Source organism: Haliotis rubra, unplaced genomic scaffold (assembly GCF_003918875.1).
Source record: "Haliotis rubra isolate DU_JTF1 unplaced genomic scaffold, ASM391887v1 Scf1772, whole genome shotgun sequence".
Classification (NCBI taxonomy): domain Eukaryota; kingdom Metazoa; phylum Mollusca; class Gastropoda; order Lepetellida; family Haliotidae; genus Haliotis; species Haliotis rubra.
The window spans coordinates 58,639-80,941 of record NW_025765750.1 but is presented as its reverse complement, the minus strand read 5'-3'; the positions used below and the strand labels follow the sequence as shown (position 1 = coordinate 80,941).

General features: G+C 41.7%; 2 protein-coding genes across 2 annotated transcripts; one reads left to right on the top strand and one right to left on the bottom strand.

Moving 5' to 3' along the window:
• The first annotated feature begins 215 nt into the window (after window positions 1–215).
• On the top strand, window positions 216–8,763 carry LOC124273166 (GTP-binding protein rho1-like). The gene is made up of 6 exons (XM_046708386.1): window positions 216–295; window positions 4,187–4,394; window positions 5,004–5,172; window positions 6,633–6,763; window positions 7,916–7,998; window positions 8,328–8,763. The coding sequence occupies exons 2-5, from the start codon at window positions 4,200–4,202 to the stop codon at window positions 7,979–7,981; spliced, it is 561 nt and encodes a 186-aa protein (XP_046564342.1). The 5' UTR covers window positions 216–295; window positions 4,187–4,199; the 3' UTR covers window positions 7,982–7,998; window positions 8,328–8,763.
• Window positions 8,764–13,351: 4,588 nt separating this feature from the next.
• On the bottom strand, window positions 13,352–22,095 carry LOC124273161 (chitin synthase chs-2-like). The gene is made up of 9 exons (XM_046708380.1): window positions 22,043–22,095; window positions 21,312–21,394; window positions 20,600–20,702; window positions 19,100–19,253; window positions 18,106–18,243; window positions 17,288–17,389; window positions 17,202–17,238; window positions 15,982–16,182; window positions 13,352–15,600 (listed from the first exon to the last, which is right to left on the bottom strand). The coding sequence occupies exons 1-9, from the start codon at window positions 22,093–22,095 to the stop codon at window positions 13,541–13,543; spliced, it is 2,931 nt and encodes a 976-aa protein (XP_046564336.1). The 3' UTR covers window positions 13,352–13,540.
• Between the last annotated feature and the right edge of the window lie 208 nt (window positions 22,096–22,303).

Below are 22,303 nucleotides of genomic sequence, written 5' to 3'. Positions count from 1 at the left end.
TATTATTTTACTCCAGTTGGGACGCTAAGTTATAACGGAGATTTTAGCTGTATGTACGCAGTATTTTACTGTTACAATAACAGCTACAACAACAACCAATCCCTACGATAATACACATGGCTGTGGCTAGGAAACGGACATGAGCGTGTCCGGTGAGTCATACAGGGCAAGGGTAAAGTAAACAGACATATCCGCGCGTCTGAACGTCACGGTATTATCCTAATGCTTCTCGGACTATAACACGGACACAATGTGAGCACTATGACAGTAGTTCGGACACAATCACGGACACAACGTAAGTACTATGAGAGTTGCTCGGACACAACCACGGACACAATGTGAGTACTATGACAGTAGTTCGGACACAATCACGAACACAATGTAAGTACTATGAGAGGACACAATGTGAGTTGCTCGGACACAACCACGGACACAATGTGAGTACTATGACAGTAGTTCGTAGCTGGGACACAAATCACGGACACAACAATGTGAGTACTATGACAGTAGCTGGGACACAATCACGGGACACAATGTGAGTACTATGACAGTAGCTGGGACACAATCACGGACACAATGTGAGTACTATGACAGTAGCTGGGACACAATCACGGACACAATGTGAGTACTGGGGCACAGCCAACCACGGACACAATGTGATGACAGTAGCTGGGACACAATCACGGACACAATGTGAGTACTATGACAGTAGCTGGGACACAATCACTGGACACCACGGACACAATGTGAGTACTGTACAGTAGCTGGACACAGCCACGGACACAATGACAGTAGCTCCACACGGACACACTGTCTAGTGGCTGTGACGCAGGGATGAGGCAGTATGCACGGACACTGTGAGTACTGTAACATGCAATGCATTACAGTGGCAGTTTACCAGGTTCCGTCGATACGACCTATATCGTAAATACTATATCGAGCAGTTGTAAGTCTATATTAAAGGAGTCTCACTTTAGCGCTAAGATAAGTTTTGCTTTTATGTGTATTCAGTTATGTATGTAATACACTTAATATCTTAAATATGGTAGTTATAATCATGTGATATGCTTGTGAAACGGGACCTGTGAATCGTATGACAACTTGCGTAAGTCCGAACTTAAGATCGTATTAATGCTTTATCATTTTTTGGAACGGGTCGTGTTTAACATATTGACATCCACGAATAATGTCTTTGTACATATAGAATGGAATACACATCACAAAATTTCCATAAAAACTTGAACAAAAACATTATGACTTAGACCAACACAGCTGTGTCGAAGCTGAAGGGATCTAAGTAAATTATTCGAGTTATCCGAGGATCGGTACAACCGAAACACCACAGAGGGAATACGCAGGGATAACACTTTTACTGCGAGTCAACTCCATGTTCGACATCTCAATGTTCGACACAATGGTGTTTACTGTATTGCAATAAAGCAGGGAATCTTCACGAATCTTCTCCGTAGTTTATAACATTGTGATACACTGACGGCGCTATACATCGCGTCATACCCTGTCACTCCGGGTACATAGAACACAATATATACTGACGGGCAAAAGAAACATTCTCCTCGTTCAGTTTGAACTCACTTAAAAACAGCAACAAGAAATCGAAGTTTGCAATTTATAATCTGTCAAGCAATGACATAGGCACGTGCTAAGTACAAACGTTCGATTTTTAGCAAGGCTGATAACTCATTGAACAGGTTTGGTCGACATGGGGTCAAACTAGAGAATTCACGATCAGTGGGTCCATTCGGGAAACACAGCAAAGCGTGTACAGAAGTCTCTAATAGCGAGTTTGTCCACCTCTGGATAGAATACATGCAAACACATGTCTCCTGACTGAAATTTGGGAGGCGTCTGATGACGTCAGCTGGGATTCGCCTCCATTCTTCGACAAGGGCTTGAGTCATTTGCTGTACTGTAACTGGTGGATTCTGTCTCCGTTGAGTAACTCTATCAAGGTCGTCCCATCCGTGCTCGATTCGCGACATGTCAGGAGAGCGTGCAGGCCATGGCACGACGTTGATGCTGTTGGCGTGAAAGAAGTTCTGGAGCGACCATGTAGGTGTGTCAGCAGCGTTCCTCGATACGGTCGGTAGGCCCTGATACCATAGGCCCGTAGTCTCCTTGACACTATCCTTCGACTCACTGGGTGACCGAGTGATGTTGACGCTGATGACGTTACCGTCAGGAAGCAGTTTCTAAGTTGTAACGTCCTCAGGTGGCGGTCTTCCTGCGCAGTTGTCACCCGGGGTCTGCCTATCTGGGGCCTGTCTGAGGTCTGACCAGTCTGTTGGTAACGCCGACGAAGGTTCCTGACGGTCACGACGGAGCAATTGAAGGTTCTTTCAACGTGACCCGTTGTAGCGCCCATTTGCAGCATTCCGATGGCCCTCTCTCGCTCTGCTGAAGTTAACATCGGCATTGTAAAGTGGTTTTTTGCTGAAGAACGATATGCTCTGTGCTGTGAAGTGGTTTAATACCATGCATGCACGTGCATTTTACCCTTACTTGCAAAACACGTGCATTTTGCTGTTTAGATGCAAAGTTGTCAAGAGGTGCGTTTGAGGGCTGATATTGGTCAGAATCGAACCCTGGTTGTTGGCAATAACTATGGGCTATTTGCATTTGATTATATTTTCTAATGTTGATATTATGAAAATGTTTGCAAGAGAAAGTTTCTTTTGCCCATCAGTATATATACTTACAATATAACAACGCAAGGTATCAGTTTGGAAATACGTTCTTCCCCAAACCTGATAATAGTATTGTGATGCTGAATAAAGGAATAAAGTTGTTTTTATTTCAGTTTCATAAAAACATATGTCTTCCCATGATGTTAACCTGATGTTGTGGCATTTCACAATAATGAGTGAGTGAGTGAGTGTGTTTAGTTTTACGCCACACTCAGCAATATTCCAGCTACAGTGAGACCTCGGATTTCCGGACACATTCCTTTTTACGTAAATCGTCCGGATAATTGAATGTCCGGATATCTGGATTTTTGGTTTTCATACACCTCAAGGAAAATCCAAAATATTTATGATCATCAAGCGTTTATTATACATGTATAGACATTCAAAAACTAAGGTTATACGGACCCTCATGAACGTGGTACGCACATGGAATGGGGTAAAATACGGAAGCCATTTAAATTCACACATTTTTACCGATGTTACTGTAAACTAGCAGTCAATGGAAAACGAGGCGGTAATCAGTTCGTGATTGTTGAATGGGGTAAAATAAGCAAGCCAGTTTGTTGCTACAATAAATATGATATTTAGAGAAGCTATATTATGCATTTTCTGTCAACTACACTTCGTTTCGATCCGTGAGTAGACACAATAATATATATGACACCACGTCTCGTGTCAAAACACGTGGGACTCTCGCACTTCCCTTCACACGGTTAGCGGTAGATCAAAGCTTCGTGCGGATAGGTGAGTCAATTTTGTGTTGATTTAGCCGGTTTGTTTGTAAAATGTACCGTCCGGAAACGGAAACCGAATATCCGTTATAGACAGTCACTTTTATAACGTAAGAGAATGTTTTTTTCTAAAAATTGACCGGAAGGCGAGGTTTCCGGATATCTGGGGTCCGTGTATCCGAGGTCTCACTGTATATGGCGGCGGTCTGTAAATAATCGGATCTCGACCAGACAATCCAGAGATCAGCAGCATGAGCATCGATCTACGCATCTCGGATACGATGGCATGTGTCAACCCAGTCAGTGAACCTGACCACTCGATCCCGTAGTTTTACGCCCTTTTTAGCTATATTCCAGCAATATCAAGGCGGGGGACACCAGAAATGTGCTTCACACCACATTGTACCCATGTGGGGAATCGAACCTGGGCCTTCATACATGAGCAAGCATTTATTACACGATGCATGCTATATAATTAACATCTAGATTTCTAGGTATCATACGTTTTTAATGTCGCAATTAACAAAAAAAAAATTATATTGCTAAACAATACGCCCCCTCCCCACCAAATGAAAATAAGAAAAAATAAATAAATTAATGTATAAATAGATAAATAACTAAATAATTGAAAATAAAACAGAAACAAAACAAAATAACAACACAAGAGCCCCCAAAAAAAGGAAAAAGCCAAAGAACTCTACATCAGTTTAAGTTCAAATGCTATCATCAATTACTGTATTTCGTCCTCAGCTAAAGTAACATAATGACGGAGCCTCGACCGGTTCGAGTGAAGATGGTGATGGTTGGGGACAAGGCTGTGGGTAAATCCAGCCTGGGAGTGTTCTACATCCTGGGGTCTCTGCCGTGGTATCTACCCCAGATAGGACGAATTGAGGATAAGAGAATGACAAAGAATGGACGACACTACATCATCAACCTGAACGACACTGGATCTGGGGTGACAATTCTAGAATTATCAGGCTTATACTTTCATAGGTTTAAAGTTGTTACAGATTTCCATAGAGCTACAATGAACTAGGCATAGTTGCGTCCCTTTGCACTGCCCGGAACCTATGATCGCAGGTTCGAATCCCGGTTCGCCCTTAATATGTTTCCAGGTTTCTCAGTACATATCCATGTTCAAAACTTTCACCAGCATTGAAACATTTATACATTATATTCAACGGACAGTTATTTTAGTCAGCTACGTCCGGATTAGAAAGCATTCTTCTCATAGCAAGTTGATTGTCGGGGTTATTTCAATCCGTAGTTGGTATCTGAGAGAGACCGGATTATAAGCAAGCTTTAGTGATAAAATAAGAACAATTTGGCCAGGACTCAAAGAGTAGTCCGGATTATGAAGAAAACTGGTTTACAAAGAATCCGGATTTGACAGATTACACAGTAGTGTACATGAAGTTGGGTTTTCTTTCCTTATCAAGCCGAGGCGCCGAGATATACATGATAAGAGCGGCGTAAAACCTCACTCACTCAACTGAAGCGAGACAGACTTGTCGTCAAGGCACCCACTAAATTTCATATGGTGTCTTTTTCAATCTATCAACAGGACGAGTATGACCGCCTCCGACCACTAGCCTACCCAACTGCCGAGGTGATGTTGCTGTGTTTTTCGGTGGACAATAGGGAGTCACTGGAACGGATTCAGACCAAGTATGATGGAGAAGTGATGCTATACTGCCCCCGGGTACCACGACTCCTTGTTGCATGTAAAACAGGTGATACCCAGACTGTGTTTGATAGGCTGTATTTCCAATGGGGACGGGGGATCAAGCGATACACATTTATAAGGGACCGGGAGAGTGAATGAGTGAGCGTAAGTGCGTTAATGAGTGAGTGATGAAGGGGCAGGAAGGCGTATTTTTAAGTTTTACAATAAAGGCAAAATAACTTTTTCAATCACTGCTTTTAGATATGTAAATTCGTTCTCTAATATTGTATTAGTTTTTATCTCTCAGCTTTGCAAGATATTATCATGACAAGCGAAATCAGTTTATTTATTTTATAAAACCTTGGGGGGAAATATTTACTGTTTTCTGGAACCAATCATAATAAAAACCTTTAAATTGGGGATCCATTTCTACAAATCTCTATGGTGTATATTGCTCGAGTGGTTTATTAAGATGAATAACAGTGTCATTGCACTGACCCGTGAAGATCCGGTTTGGAATTGGTCTTCAGCAAACAGTGCTTGCGAGAGGTGACTACAACGGGATCGGATGGTCAAGCTCGCTCACTTGGTTGATGTTTGTCATTGAAACCCTACTGCGTAGATCGATGCTTATGATATCAATAACTCGACGCACTCAACAATATTCGCGCAGGTATATTGTTGAGTGGGGGCGGTGGGGTGACCTAGTGGTTAAAGCGTTCGCTCGTCACGCCGAAGACCCGGGTTCGATTCCCCACGTGGGTACATTGTGGGAAGCCCATTTCTGGTGTCCCCCGCCGTGATATTGCTGGAATATTGCTAAAAGCGGCGTAAAACCTCACTCACTCACTCATTATTGTTGATTGAGGCCTTACACAAACAAACAAACATTGTCATGGCTATAGACTCTACAATATAACCTTCACATTGTGTCGTTGTGTCTATATGCATTGAACAGATGTATTGACAAGGCCCACCTGGTCAGATCTATCCTGACTAAATGTAATCAAAAGCCATGGAGTGAGTGAGTAAGTTTAGTTTTACGCCGTTTTTAGCAAAATTCCAGCAATATCACAACGGGGGACACCAGAAATGGGCTTCACGCGTTGTGCCTATATGGGGAATCGAACCCGGGTCTTCGGCGTGACGAGCGAACGTTTTAACCGATAGGCTTCCCCACCGCGCCATAACCCATGGAGAACACTGAGCTTCAGAATGGGCCAATACATCACAGGACTCTGTGATGATGGTGATGATGATGATTGAATTAGAACTTGTTTGTTAGTTTGTTGTTTAACGCTGTGCTCAGCAGTATTCCACCTTTATGGCGGCGGTCTCAAAACAATCGAATCTGGGCCAGACAATCCAGTTATCAACAGCATGAGCATCGACCCTACGAATATTAGAGCAAGCATGTATGTGTTTATTCATAATTAATTTCCCATATAAATTCCTTTCTGTGTTGTCTTGGACCCTGTTCTTGTAATATTTATAGGAACATTTTTCTTTCATTGAACATATTTTCAGATCTGAGAGAGACTTGTGAGGAGACGATATCGTATGATGAAGGCGTTGCTATGGGGAATAAACTAGGATTGAAATACCACGAAACCAGCGTCACCAACAACACAGGGGTTGAAGAGTGCTTTAGTGCCGCGGTACGGTAATATACACAGGTGTTACAAACGCGTAAGGAGAGATAAAGTGGGGTTTAATGTCTAGTTTACGATGTTTAAACTTTTACATCTACGTACATTCAATTGGGGACGGTGGGATAGCTTAGTGGTTAAAGCGTTCGCTCAGCACGCAGAAGACCCCGGTTCGATTCCAAACATGGGTACAATGTGTGAAACCCATTGCGGGTGTTCCTCGCCATGATATTGCTGGAACATTGCTAAAAGCGGCGTAAAACCCATCTCACTCACAACTCACTTGGTTGACACATGTCATCGGTTCCCAATTGCGCAGATCGATGCTCATGCTGTTGATCACTGGACTGCTGGAATATTGCTGAGTGCGGCGTAAAACTAAACTCTCACATACATACATACATACATACATACATACATACATACATACATACATACATACATACATACATACATACATACATACATACATACATACATACATACATACATACATACATACATACATACATACATACGTAAGAACGTACGTACGTATGTGTTCTTCATTGTTATGAAATATGTTCATTCTTTTCATAAAATAAATTATTACGTAGCATTTACTCCGCAGATCTTATCAATTACACTCACACAGTATACCCATGTACGAGCGAACATAAAATAAATTATTACGTAGCATTTACTCAATATGTTCATTCTTTTCATAAAATAAATTATTACGTAGCATTTACTCCGCAGATCTTATCAATTACACTCACACAGTATACCCATGTACGAGCGAACATAAAATAAATTATTACGTAGCATTTACTCAATATGTTCATTCTTTTCATAAAATAAATTATTACGTAGCATTTACTCCGCAGATCTTATCAATTACATTCACACAGTTTACCCATGTGCGGAATCGAACCCAGGTTTTCGGCGTGACGAGCGACTTGGTTCCAAACTAAATGCAGCTCCGTAAGTCCATGTTTTAGTCACAATTGTATTACAGTTTTCCGTTTTCGTGGTCTATGTTAACTGTAGCAGTGTTGCGACAGTCGTGGCACAACGACCACTATGAGAAGCGGAACTAGCCCTTCTCACCACACCAACGACACAGCACATACATGTACATGAAAATGGTACAAGGGATTCATATAAATGTTTCTCTTAAAGGTGGAAGAGGCCGAGATATATAAACTGCTTATTCAGAGAAAACCACGGCGATGTACCCTATTGTAAAGCCAGGACTGAACAAGGTGCGAACGATTCATATGAAGGTATTTTACTAGCTTGTCAGTAAACCCCCAGCTGTTGGGGCATCCTGTCATACAGTAAATCTCGTTAGCTGCCACATCCTGGCATGCAGGAAATCTCATTAGCTGGGGTAACCTGGCATGCAGTAAATCTCGTTAGCCGGGACAACCTGGCAAGCATGGTATCCCGTTGGCTGGGACACCCTGTCATGCTGTAAATCTCTGTAGTTGGGACATCCCGGGATGCAGTAAACCATCCTTTGTTGTTAAACCCTGGTAAACATTGAACCTCATACACCCTATCGTACTGACTTAGATCATTCCTTTTCCAGGGCTGTACGATTGTTTCTGCTGAACTTTGGAAAGCTGCAAGACTGCAAGAATTATATGCGGAGTCCCTAAAGAATGTTGTTTCGAGAACAATGTTTGCCATTATAGTTGACGCTCTAATATTAGTAATTCAATTTAAAAAAGCAGATACCTCGAGATTGACTAGGTTATCGGGGAATACCTTATCATTCAGTAAAAAGTACGAATTATTCAGATACAGTTAAAACCCGACTATATGGCTAGATATTTATAACGTATAGGTTGATGAAGAAACAGGTTTTCGTCTTAAGCAAAATAGACAAGAGCACATACACAGTTGATTTTCGGCCCGAACAACGAGGGTATTCAGCCACAGTCTACTTATGCCACTCAGTAATATCCCAGCTGTTTGTAAATAATTGAGTCTGGACCAGACCATCCAGTGATCAACAGGATGAACATCGACAAGCGTGTGTTACTGAGGACCAATTCTAACCTACGCAATTGACATGTGTCAAACAAGACAGCGAGTCTGACCACCTGAGCCCGGTTTATATCGATGAAGACATAGCATCACTACGGGAAAATTATTCATGATCACAAGTATCAGAATAAGGGGTGAAACCTGTCCCCTTTCATTAGTTCAGTTGATTGAGCGGTCGTCAGAATAGGGGTATTCGTCTTTCGAACCTCTTGAAGCATCATACCAAGTACTTGTTGTTACCGTGCCTGGCGCTCTTCAAACAAGGACAAGTGTGGTATCTTAGCGAAGTGAATTTGTGAAATAGGCATTAGTTCGGGCTAGTGCACCCAGACACACCCACACGCTCGTTCGTTTTCTCTCCTTAGTTTAAAAGTGAATTTTTTTTAATGCAACCTCAAAGCCCAGTTCACCTTTCTAGCCATCAGATAGCTACTGATTGAATACACGTTGTTATTGAATTCAATGAACGTGGCAAAAACGATTTATATAAACCCTAGGATAGAACTGTCACTCCAGAGTAAAATTGGCGTGTTAAAGAACTACAACTGACTGACTGACTGACTTAGGTTTTACGCCGCTTTTAGCAATATTCCAGCAACATCACGGCGGGGGACACCAGAAATGGGCTTCACACATTGTAGCCTGTGGGGATTCGAACCCGGTTCTTCGGCGTGACAAGCCAATGCTTTAACCACTAGGCTACCCCACCGCCCCCTAAAGAACTACAACGGTGGTCCGAGAACAAATATTATGCTGTGATCGGTGGGTTCAAAGTAAACTGAAGAACAGTCTGGCATATACCGGCCTTCAAGAAAACTAAATGTTGGTTCATAATCTCAGGGCCGGTTCTACAAAGCGTTTATGGCGCTCCAAAATCTACGTTAAAGCACAAGAATTATAGTATGACCAGAAATTATTGAGAATTTTAGGAATATGTTTAATTGGATTTCTAGTATAAACAACCTTGACCAGATATCAAGTGCTTGGTTTCATTCAAGTCATGACAAAGTCACTTGAACATCATTTTCACCTTGTTCTTCAAAAATAATTCAGAGGAAAAAAGTCATGCGAAAAATAATAAGTAATAAAAACATCCTGTTCTCCAGTTATTTGCAAAAACTAATTCAACAACAACGGTTATAAAAACGTCCTTTTCTCCAGTTATTTATATAGTATGACCAGAAATTATTGAGAATTTTAGGAATATGTTTAATTGGATTTCTAGTTTAAACAAAGTGACCAGCTATCAAGTGCTTGGTTTCATTCAAGAGAGACAACTCCGTTAATCCTTTTTCATTAGTTTGTGAAGAGTTATCCCCCTTTGTTTACTTGCTAGCAGACGACATTTTCAGTGATATTCAGTATTGATGATTTAGAGAAGAGGAAGTTGATTTTAGAGTATTATAACAAGGACATCAGATCAGCTAATGTGATTTCAAGTAGAACAGGCATCCCTTTGTCCACTGTTTATCGTGTTTTGAAAAATATTGCAAATGGATATGGCACTGAGCACCAGGGAGGCGCAGGTAGGCCCAGAAAATTGACTGTCGGTGACAGGAGGCGGCTTGGTATTCTTGTTTCTAAAAACAAACGACTGAGTTTAGAAAATTTAAGGCTGGATATGATTGATAGAGGAACTGTGGCTGTCTGTAAGGAGACAATTAGAACTGAGCTGGCAGAAAAGTCGAGGAATTCCATCACCGATCATGAAACCTGAACAAAAGGAGCGAAGGTTGAACTGGTGCTTACAGCATAGAAATTTCAACTGGGACAATGTGATTTTCTCAGATGAAAGTTCTGTGTGCATGTGGCTGTTTCCTAATACACTGAATTTCTGGACCAAACAAACTGAAAAACCTTTGTATCAGCGCCCAAAGTACAGTCCGAAAGTTAACGTTTGGGGTGGCATATCTGTGTTAGGGGCAACGCCCCTCTGTGTATTTGAAGGGAATATGAACAGTGAGCGGTACACAGATATTCTCGAGGGACATTCTTCCATCTGCTCACGTGTGCTATGGAAATGTTTGGATTTTCCAGCAGGACACCGACCCAAAACATCATTCAAAGCATTCATTGGCCTGGTTTCGGACCCAAAATATGACATTATTAGATTGGCCAAGCTATAGTCCTGACAAATCCAATAGAAAATGTTTGGGGACTTAGGAAGGAAAGTGTCAAATGAAAAATCTGACAAATATTGTTGAAATGAAAGAAGAGGTGGTCCGATATTGGGACAGCATGGACCACGACTTTCTAACTTCTTTGATCAGTAGTATGCCCCGCCGCATTGAAGCCTGCATTGCTGCCCATGGTGACTTGACAAAATCCTAACTGTTCACCTGTCTTTGAATCTGGAGTTATGTTCTGCTAATATTCACATTTAATACGTGAGTAATGAGTGAAAAAAATATAAATAATTACAATCTTTAAATTCTCAATAATGTCTGGTTGTACTGTACAATAACCTAAGGGCTAGGATCGCCGTGTGGACAGAGACTGCAGAGTGAATGAGTGCGTGAGTGGGTTTGGTTTTACGCCGCTTTTAGCAATATTCCAGCAATATCACGGCGGGGGGACACCCGAAATGGGCTTCACACATTGTACCCATGTGGGGAATCGAACCCGGTCTTCGGCGTGAAGAGTGAACGCCTTAACCACAAGAGTCCCTACCGCCCCGAGACTGTAGAACCGTGAGAACCTGTCAGACAGTACGATAACAGATTAACGCGTCGAGGTTACATCGAGAGCAATAAAGTTTCTTGGCCAACAGCGAGTTGATATAATTTGATTTCAGTCAGGCCGAGTCATCACGTCATTTCCACAATTCAAACACGAAACAACGCACATACATTTCAGATTTTATGTCATACACAGTGTGTCAAAATACATTTGCAGTTACCGAAATCAGATACAATTTCAACTGTTATCTACAGACCATAAACACAATGCAAAATATGTATGTACACTATTACCTATAGGACAGGTAGAACGCACGCAGTATAGGTACGTAGGACGTGAAGCATGTCATATAACTTCTAGTGAGCAACTGTAATGAAGTACCAGACGAACCTCGTGTCAGAGTATATGTCACAAACCAAATGTTTGTTTTTTCCATAGAGTATATAGTATCGTTATACATTTTGTAAAAATAACCAAACCTTCAAGAAGTAATACATATACATTTGAGCACAGTCATGCCTTGCAACAATAGCAAAAATAATAACTAGCTTAATCAGATCCTTTTCCGGAATCTAGACGCAGAACACAAAAACACAAAGTTCCACACAAAATGTCACAGTGAAAATATGGGTGGTCGCATTCGGCATAAGTCATAATGTTTAAAACAAAACAGTACTAAAAATTGGAAAACATAGTATTAATTTCTTTATGGATGTACATTAAAAAGAGAACAAACTAAAAAAACAACGAACCAAAACCCCCCAAAAAACAATTAAACAAAAAACAATCACAGTTGCAATAGGCTTACTCTGCACTAAAGGTTCTTAACGAAAACTGCTCGTTAAACGCGTGTAGTAAAATCTGTGTGTCCAAGTGCAGGCCAAGGCAGTAATTAGTACCGTCTAAGAAACAGACATTGTCTCTGGGTAATTAAGGAAATCATTATTTCAACAAATATCCTCTGGTATGTCATCATACAAAGGTGTATTTTAAATACCTCAGTGTATTTGTCTAGAACATCCAGTCACTCGATGTTTGTCTCCTGTGAAACCTGTTTGGCATGGCTAATGATACTTTTACATTTGTCACTTATGGATAACACTGATGCATTAGTTCCTGTGCTTTGTAAAGTCTGACGGTGAGACGTTCCATTGCAGAAAGATATCTGTGTACTGTGTGTATCGTATAGCTCTGAACAGGTGTTGCTCGGGCACATTCTTGGAACAAGTCAGTGAGTTAGATTAAACCATGGTATTTAGTCACTTAAGCAAACATATGACGACTGGAGACACCAATGGGCTTCACACATTTGAACCAATAATGGCAATAGAACCACACGATGTTCGTCCACAAGACTACCCCACATTCCCCAAAATTGATGATACCCGTATGATTTTAACAGGTATATGTGTTCAACAAAGGATCAATAAATGCTTGACCTAAGATCGAAGCATTGTTCTTGCCACCAACATAGTTGAAATGTGATAAAAAAGTATTTCCTAAAATATCTTGAGAAAACGCCATAAGCGTCAGATTCTTAGGAAGAGCGACTAAGTTGGGTCGAGCCGCTTTTCAATGATATCACGGAGTGCCTGGTTACAATATAATTACCCAGTGCACAGGCGTTTACAAGAACAATCTGATGGACGGGCGGAGAGGTTTGTGTGGAATCGACCAGCGGAAAAATTGTTCAATCAAGGGAACCTAACACTATCCCATGTAACAAAGGCTGCTGCAAAACGATACATGTAGTGTTAACTCGCCAGTCTGTGAGTGTGTGTGTGTGTGAGTGTGTGTGTGTGTGTGTGTGTGTGTGTGTGTGTGTGTGTGTGTGTGTGTGTGTGTGTGTGTGTGTGTGTGTGTGTGTGTGTGTGTGTGTGTGTGTGTGTGTGTGTGTGTGTGTGTGTGTCCTAGAAGTTTAAGCGTTCACTCATCAAGCCGAAGGGTACAAGGTGAAGTCCATTTCTGGTGTCCCTTTACGCGATATTGCTGGCATGTAGCTAAGAGCGGCACAATGCAATACTCATGTGCCCATTGTGTCTATTAAAGTGCATATTTGCATACGACGCCATTTCAGAACTGTGTTGTTTGCACTTCATTCGGGTCTGGCATTGGTATAAATGCTGCATCATTCATCCTCATTCCATTGCCAAGTCTCACATCTCTTTCCCGTCCTTTTAACCGTTTGACACTTCTTGCAAACTCCCTTCCCATGACTCCTGGCATGACGTCACGTATTTCAGAATAGATGGGATCATCCCCACTGTCCCATCGTATCCCCCCTTCACGTGGAACTTCTATCTGTGACAACACGCTTTTTATTGCTGGTGTGTAGAATCGGTTCCTGAGCCCTCCTTCAAACTGCTGGTACCGTCGTGGAGGACGGGGTGCATTCAATTCACGATCTCTGTTGAGGTTTCGTGTTGTGGAAAGTGGCTTCTTTGTAGATTTGGCAAGGCCTTCTCTTCTCGACCTCGCAAGGTCCCTCATTGTTTCTCCTCGTTGTACAACGGAACGAATTCTCTCCTGTCGCTCATCCTCCTCTTCGTCAGCGTCATAATCAGGAACTGGTTCCAATTCATTTCTCAGTGTCTCCATGATCTGTTCTGTGTCTGCACTGAACTTTGTGGAATCCGATTTATCCGTTCTAAGATTTGTCATCGATATGAGATGGAAGAAAGTTTCCAAGCGGTGCAGCAACATCCCCAAAAATTGGATAAGTATCAGGATAGTGAAGAATGCTATGAACAAGAGGCCAAGGACACCAAATGTAAGTACTTGATCATTGCCCTTTTCGTCCTTATAGGGAACAGTAACTCGTAGGACTTCTTTCCACTGGAACATGAAGTTGATTGCAATCCATAAGCTATTTACCATTATCATTGCAAAACAAATGCTGTTTCGTAAATCAATTAAGCCCTCTTTTATTTGTTTTTCCTTTTGTTCATCCTTATCAATTGGTTTCAGATATTTTGCAATGAACTTTTCCCAGAATTCGTCTTCAGCTTTGCACAGCTGCATGACAGGACCTTTTCCCAGTTCTTGGTCTTCTACCCAGTGTTTTCCAGAATAGGGATCAATAGCTTCTGGTTCATCGTCGTCCTCTTCTTCATCTTCCTCTTCAGAATCTGATGACAGTGGGTCTAATGTCTCTCTAGTGGACGTGCCTTCCGTGCTGGCAGCTTCGGGTTTCGTCATATCAGTGTTGCTGCGACCAGATTGCTCAGCGAGCCTAACAATAGTTTCATTTATAACTTTCAACTGTTCTACTATTGCATCGTTCGAACTGGTCAACTTTGGCTTTATTCCGTCAAGAAGATGTTTTAATTCTTTGATGTAAGTGGAACTGAAGAAGAGTCGGGCAAAATAGCCATCCTTCTTCTTAGCCTCTTCCTCTTTTGCTTTCAAGGCTTTTGCCTCGGCTGCCATTTCTTTCTTGGTCTTTCTCTTCGGTACTTCGCGAGTTCCCCAGGAGACATTGAAGAGATTGCACATTGAATAGATGAAAAGCAGTAGATATCCAGTCGGTATGCAGAGAAAGTACATAAAACAATGGGGGAGGCAGTTCAGCTCCTTCCAATGCAGCACTCCTCCTAAAGCAAACATGGCGAAAAGCAACACTGAGAAGATAACGCTTGGATGCAGAGGGCTCACTGTGTAGGCTGTAATCACAGTTCCAGCAATGACAGCCATCATGATGAAGGAGTATGCGGCACTCAGTACAGCCGCTACTATTAGCTGTATCTTCGCTGGAGTTGTGAAACAGATGATGATATACACGCTTGGAATCAAAATTGATATTCCGTAGCAAATGAACAGGTCTAAAGTGAACACGGATTGGATTGATCCGGCAATCATCATGATGACAGTGCCAGGTCCTAAGACGGTTCCCGCCATCATTGCAATCTGGTATATAATGTATAAGAAGCTGATGTTGGGGTTGCGGGCGACAGTGACTTTAGACGATGCCAGCAGGTCCATGATGTTGGCCAGTGTGGAGGGAGTCCAGCGTCTTCTCTGGTTGAAGAACTCATTAAATCCTTCTGGGGCGTACGTGTAGGCGTCAGCGGCAGCAGCATAGTCAACTCGGTACCCTTGCTGGAGCAGCAACGTGCACAACCATCGGTCTTCACCTGGAATAGTAAACGAACATGAAATATTCTGATCCTGCGGTGTGTTGGACAGTGGGTCATAAAAATGGGTGGGTAGTGGGTGAGTGGTGAGTGAGGTGGGTGGGTGAGTGGTGAGTGAGTGAGTGAGTGAGTGAGTGAGTGTAGTTTAGTTTAGTTTAGTTTAGTTTAGTTTTACGCCACACTCAGCAATATTCTAGCCATATGGCGTCGGTCTGTAAATAATCGAGTCTGGACCAGACAATCCACAACATGAGCCTCGATCTGCGCAATTTGGATACGATGACGTGTGTCAACTAAGTCAGCGAGCCTGACCACCCGATCCCGATCGCCTCTTACGGGCTACTTACAATATTCTAACCCTGACCTTCACTGGTCAATCACCTTGATCGTACTGCAGGAAATGCCCCGGTTCAGTCGGCATCGTTGTGTACTTCCTCATGATATTGTTGTCCATCAGGGCAGAGGCTCTGAATAGGGAGAAGCACCCAGGACTGCAAAGGACGCATCCTAGGACATGCTCGGCAGATTTCTGTAGCCAGTGACCAACAGCGTATTCAAACATCTGATACCAGACAAGTGGACCTGGGAAACAGATACAACACGACATGGATGTCACGTACAGTTACATAAAATATTCGCCCACACAATATTCTCAAAAAGGAAAAGGAAGTTTTAGCCATTTTATTTAAAACATATTTGATTTGGGAGGAACTCGATTTATGCACCATGAGTGGGTGAGTGGGTTGAGGTTTACGCGCTTTTAGCAATATTCCAGCGATATCACGGCGGGGGACACCATAAATGGGCTTCGCATGTTGTTGGGGAATCGAACCCGGGTCTTTTGCATGACAAGCGAATACTTTAACTACTAGGCTACCCTACCGCTCCCTTATGCACCATGAATACTAACAAACACAACTACTCAGATATTGGTTTTGGGTCATGTCAGCATAGAAAACGCTAATTGGTAATAAGAATGACATAAACTCAAAATATAAACTGACTTCGTACGATTCAAACTATATCATAAACATGTTTATGAATTACTGTAAAATACGGACAATACCAGGCACAGAAACATTTCAACTGAGTACAGACGCCCTACCTGAACCCATCGGGTGAATTCTGTCACGTATTTCAACCTGGTACAGACGCCCTACCTGAACCCATCGGCTGGATTCGGTCACGTATTTTAACCTTGTACTGATGCCGTTTCATGAATCAAAGGGTTGGATTCGGCCACGTATTTCAACACAGTACTGAGTTCATACTTGAAACTATCGGGTGGATTCTGCCACGTATTTCAACCTAATAAAGACAGCCTACCTGAACCTATCGGGTGGATTCTGCCACGTATTTCAACCTAATATAGACAACCTACATGAACCTATCGGGTGGATTCTGCCACGTATTTCAACCTAATATAGACAACCTACATGAACCTATCGGGTGGACTCGGTCACGTATTTCAACACAGTACTGAGTTCATACTTGAAACTATCGGGTGGATTCGGTCATGTATTTCAACCTAATATAGACAACCTACCTGAACCTATCGGGTGGATTCTGCCACGTATTTCAACCTAATATAGACAACCTACCTGAACCTATCGGGTGGATTCGGCCACGTATTTCAACCTAATATAGACACCCTACCTGAACCTATCGGGTGGATTCGGCCACACACTGCTGCCACCTTGTCGTTGTTCATCTTGTCCAGCAGAATCCTCACCGAGCTCGGACTGAAGTCAGTGTCTCCGTCAAGAGCCAGGACGAAGGTGTTCTTGGTCTGCAGGAACAATCAGATTTCGAAATGTCAGGTAAACTATAGGCGAAAGGCGAATCATTAGTAACATACCTAATCACATCACTGAACAGTACAGCCACAACATGGTTGCAGCAGGACCAGTTAGGATTACGTCATTGATTGATGCATGACATCATACATAAATTACGTAAGTCAATGTTCATGACGTCACTGGAATGTCCGGTTCAGATCCGTTTACATATGATGAGGTGAAATGGGGTTTAACGTCGTATTTAAGATCATTTCGCTCATATGACGATGTGCAGGCGCGTGTATGTGTGGCTGCTTGTACTAGCCCAGACTTAAGCTGGTTTTATCGTGCCAGCTCACTGAGAAACCATGCCGCAGTCAAGCATGAACACCCTACATTATACTGACTCTAGTAGCCGACCAGTCCTTGTTGTACCCATTAATGCCGAGCGCCAGGCAGGGACCAAAAAGTACCATATGTTAACGTCTTTTGGTATGACGTGGCGATCTTCCGCTCTCCGGGCGGTTCGTTTACAGAGTATAGTCATATTGCTGCTTGACCAACAAACAAATTTTTACAGTGAAACATCGTGGAGGTCTCACGCAAGCATCCCAAAACTGATGACTAAATAAGGAATAAGCAGGGATCGAGCTTTTACTTCGAACCAAACGTAAGTTCGACACATAAGAGTTCGATACATCGGTGTTTCACTGTAATTCCTTCCCACCTTCTTCTGGACATCGATGCTGAAGAGCTCTGCCACACCGTCTTTGTTCATTACATCTCTTTCCCGTGCCTTCTTGAGGATGTCGCCTTCAGACTCCTTCAGTAGCTGATAGCCCAGTAAGTAATACATGTACATCACCTGCAAACCAAGCACCTTGCTATTACTTTGTTATCCGTGAAGACCCATGTTAGAATTTGCCTTCAAGAACCCATGCGTCTCGTAACGGGATCTGGTGGTCAAGCTCGCTGACTTGTTGACACATGTCATCGCATCCCAATTGGTCATGCTGTTGAACACTGGATTGACTTGTCCAGACTGGATTATTTACAAACCGTCGCCATAAAGCTAGAATATTGCTGAGTGCAACGTCAACCAACAAACCAACCAACCGCCGCTTTAAGTAATATTCCAGCAACACCACTTCAGGGAACACCAGATATGGGCTTCACACTTTGTAAAAACGTGGGGAATCTAACCCGGGTCTTCGGCGTGGCGAACGGGTACAATTTAAAAAGGTCTCACTGCCGATTGTATTGATTAATATGGGATCAGGATTCAGTACTATCAGATCTCACTTAAGATTAATATGGAATCAGGATTCAATATTATTAAATCTCACTTAAGATGAATATGGACTCAGGATTCAATACTGTTACATCTCACTTAAGATGAATATGGACTCAGGATTCAATACTATTACATCTCACTTAAGATGAATATGGACTCAGGATTCAGTACTATCAGATCTCACTTAAGATTAATATGGAATCAGGATTCAATCTATTAAATCTCACTTAAGATTAATATGGAAGGATTCAATAGGATTCAATTCTATTAAATCTCACTTAAGATGAATATGGACTCAGGATTCAATACTATCAATACTAGAATCTCACTATAATCAGATCTCACTTAAGATTATTAATGGGACTCAGGATATAATGCTATTAAATCTATGAAGCAGTAAACTTTGACCTTGGCGTGGCAGTGTTACCTGTGACCATCTCTTCCTGTGTCGGATCTTATTCTTATCCTTAACATGCACATACAGCAGGTTCCCTCCGGGCATCTCCCAGAGAAGCTGAGCCCCGTACGGTGTGACTACCTTGTAGGGGTCGTGGACCTTCATGTACTTCTGATGAACAGCGCTGAGGATTAAGATGAAAAGAGGATGATATAAAACAACTATTCTCTGTAAATACACAATTTGGGATTACGCTTTCTCAGTAAAGCTGCGGTAGCTGAGCGGATAAGACGGCTGACTCTGAGGGCGTGGGTTCGAATCCTAGATGGGACACAACTTCCAAAAAACTCCCAGAAACTGCAATGCTTAGGAAGTGTAATCCCAAATATAACATGCGTTATTTTAGACCACAATCTAAATGGCATGGTGTATTCATAGCTTTCGGCCGAGGGTGCCGTGCCAATGTATTTTTGTCAGAGGGGTACATAAAGTCCGTAGTCTAGACTACCAGTTATCAGGATTATCAGTTATATAGAGAATAAGCAGTCTTCAGACAGATTCCAATAGGCGAAAAGGACAAAATAGCTATGAACATTGTATGATGGACAACTAAAACTCAGCATGAACAACAGATGTCAGCATGAACAACAGATATCAGCATGAACAACAGATATCAGCAGGTGAAAAGCTTGAGTATGTAAAGTCATATCGATACAATCGATCAGTAACGATCAGGATTAGAATTGGTCTTCAATAACCCTGCTTGTCGTAATGGTCAGGCTGGGATCGGATGGTCAGGCTCGCTGACTTGGTTGACACATGTCATCGTATCAGAGATGCGTAGATTAATGCTGATGCTGTTATAACCGGATTGTCTGTCCCAGAAGCGTTAAACTACAAACCAACCAAACAACTTATCGGTATACCCGCTGTTAGGTCCGTTTTGTTTACAAAAGAGAGTAAAAAAATATTACATGCCGTCTCACAGTAACACAGTTGCAAAGGCGGTATATACATTAAACCGACGAGACAATCTGCTGATCGATGGGCCAGAGACAATGACAATGACAACAGAGCATTAACTGAATTTCTTGAAACGATAAAAAAATGAGATGTTAATTTTGACGTGTGAGTGAGTTTAGTTTTACGTCACTTTTAGCGATATTCCAGCAATATCACGGCGGAGGACACAAGAAATGGACTTTGCACGTTTTACCCATGTGGGTATCGAACCCGAGTCTTTGGCATGACGAGCTTTAACCACTAGGCTACCCCATCGCCTCGTTAAGGAGATATATCGAATAAAAACGTTTTGAAATATGTGAAATAGAAATACAAAGTACATATTTAGTGATTTAAAAACTCACGAATCGCGAAGGTGAGTGACTAGTTATCGTTTACAAAATAACATCAACACAAAAATGTGTCCATTGCTCTCAGAGTTATAAGTGAGTGAGTGAGTTTAGTTTTAAAGTTTTAAAGTCATTTACAGACACACTTGCATTAACACTGACTGCCCTGGTCACTCACCAGCATGCATCGTCCATGGCGTTCACCAAAGTCCTCACGAACTGGTTCACTTGCCATTTCTCATCCTCGTTCAGTTCCAGAGCGTCATCAAAGAATATGTGGGCTGAAGTAAAACAAACGTATTACTGTATATCCTGAATCGATATCATTAATGGTACAAACCGCAATGGAATGCCCATCTCTGATGGTTTTTCATACTGAATTCTGAAATAGGGACTTGTCCAAGACCTTCAGGATAATTTCATTAATAGTTTTAAATTCATCGTCATGACGTAATCGTTACTGACTGAAGATCTTATGGTTCCAGTATTCTTTTACCAGGTTTTTGACTCACTGGGAACGGAGGCGGATGCCAGAGCATACAACAGAGCATTTCACCTAGTAGCTTTCAAAAGGTCCATGAACAAAAGATGATTTATAATTAAATTATAAATTTAACGTAACTGTAATCGATATGACTTTCAAGTGAAAATGTAATATTAAGAAACAACGCAAGAGCAGCTGAAGAGACATCTTGATGACCACTGGAATAACATCTTGTTTGCTAGAAAAAAAGCAGTCTACATCGTAGATCAAAAGTATATGATGCTATTAACATGTGTGCTTACATTGCGCTTTCCAAACACGAGTTGTAAATACAAAGCGTTGATATAACCCCGGCCAATGGAACAATTATTTAAAAAAAAAAAAGATGAAACTTGACGGAACGAACCTTGAAAGTTGAATCTGTCTTCAACAGATTTTTTGGGATGCAAATATGCGAACTGCTCCCTTTCGGCCTGCGCTTTGTCCAATCTGAAACAATTGACATTTGTTTCGTATTTTGTAAACGTCATTTACTTGAACAATAACACAATGTCGTTGGAGATATATATTTATAGGTTTGCGTGTGACTTTGAAGGAACCGACAGCGTTCACCATGTATAACACTATTCCCAAAGATCATCTTTAACAACGACTAAACAAGGAGTCTAACATCACGTTAGAAAGTAGATGAATGTTTTGCCGCAGCATTCAGCAATATTCCTGATATATTACAGGGGACATACATATTTCGGCCTTGGTAAAACATAAATCAGATCAATCAAGTCACAAGTTAAAAGATCTTATCTTTATGATGGTTCATATGTGGAACCATAAACTAACTACCGAATATTACCTGAATATTGGTCTAGGGTCCATTCAGATAGCAAAGGTACTGTCAGTTCCTATGGTCCCTAAGTATGGCGTTTTTTTATTTTATTTTGTCTGTACTATTTGTCTAATTTTAAAAGTTACTTGCTAGTTTTAATTCTCTAACTTTGATCATCTAGTTATTTTACTGTCCTTTGTCGACAATTTAAAAAAAAATTTAATTGCTTTTATTGTTAATTCATAACTTTTCAATGACAATATGGCTGAAATATTGCCAATGTGACTATAAATCTTAACTCCTTCACTCACCTGAATATCGACTTCAGGAGTTGCGTCATTTCAATCGGGGTCTCGTGCCACATTGTAGCACATGCAAAAACAGAAGGGACATCCTGTGGTTCATCTGAAGCTAATGGCGCCTGTGCGACCATTGGTTTAGCTATAAAATAGTGCAGTCTCTCCTCATCACACGGGTACTCATAAATGTCCTCATTGTGGCGACGTCGGTTGAGGAAAATGTTCTCGAATGGCAATATCCCACAGTAAAACGGGTTGATGAACAATCTGGAA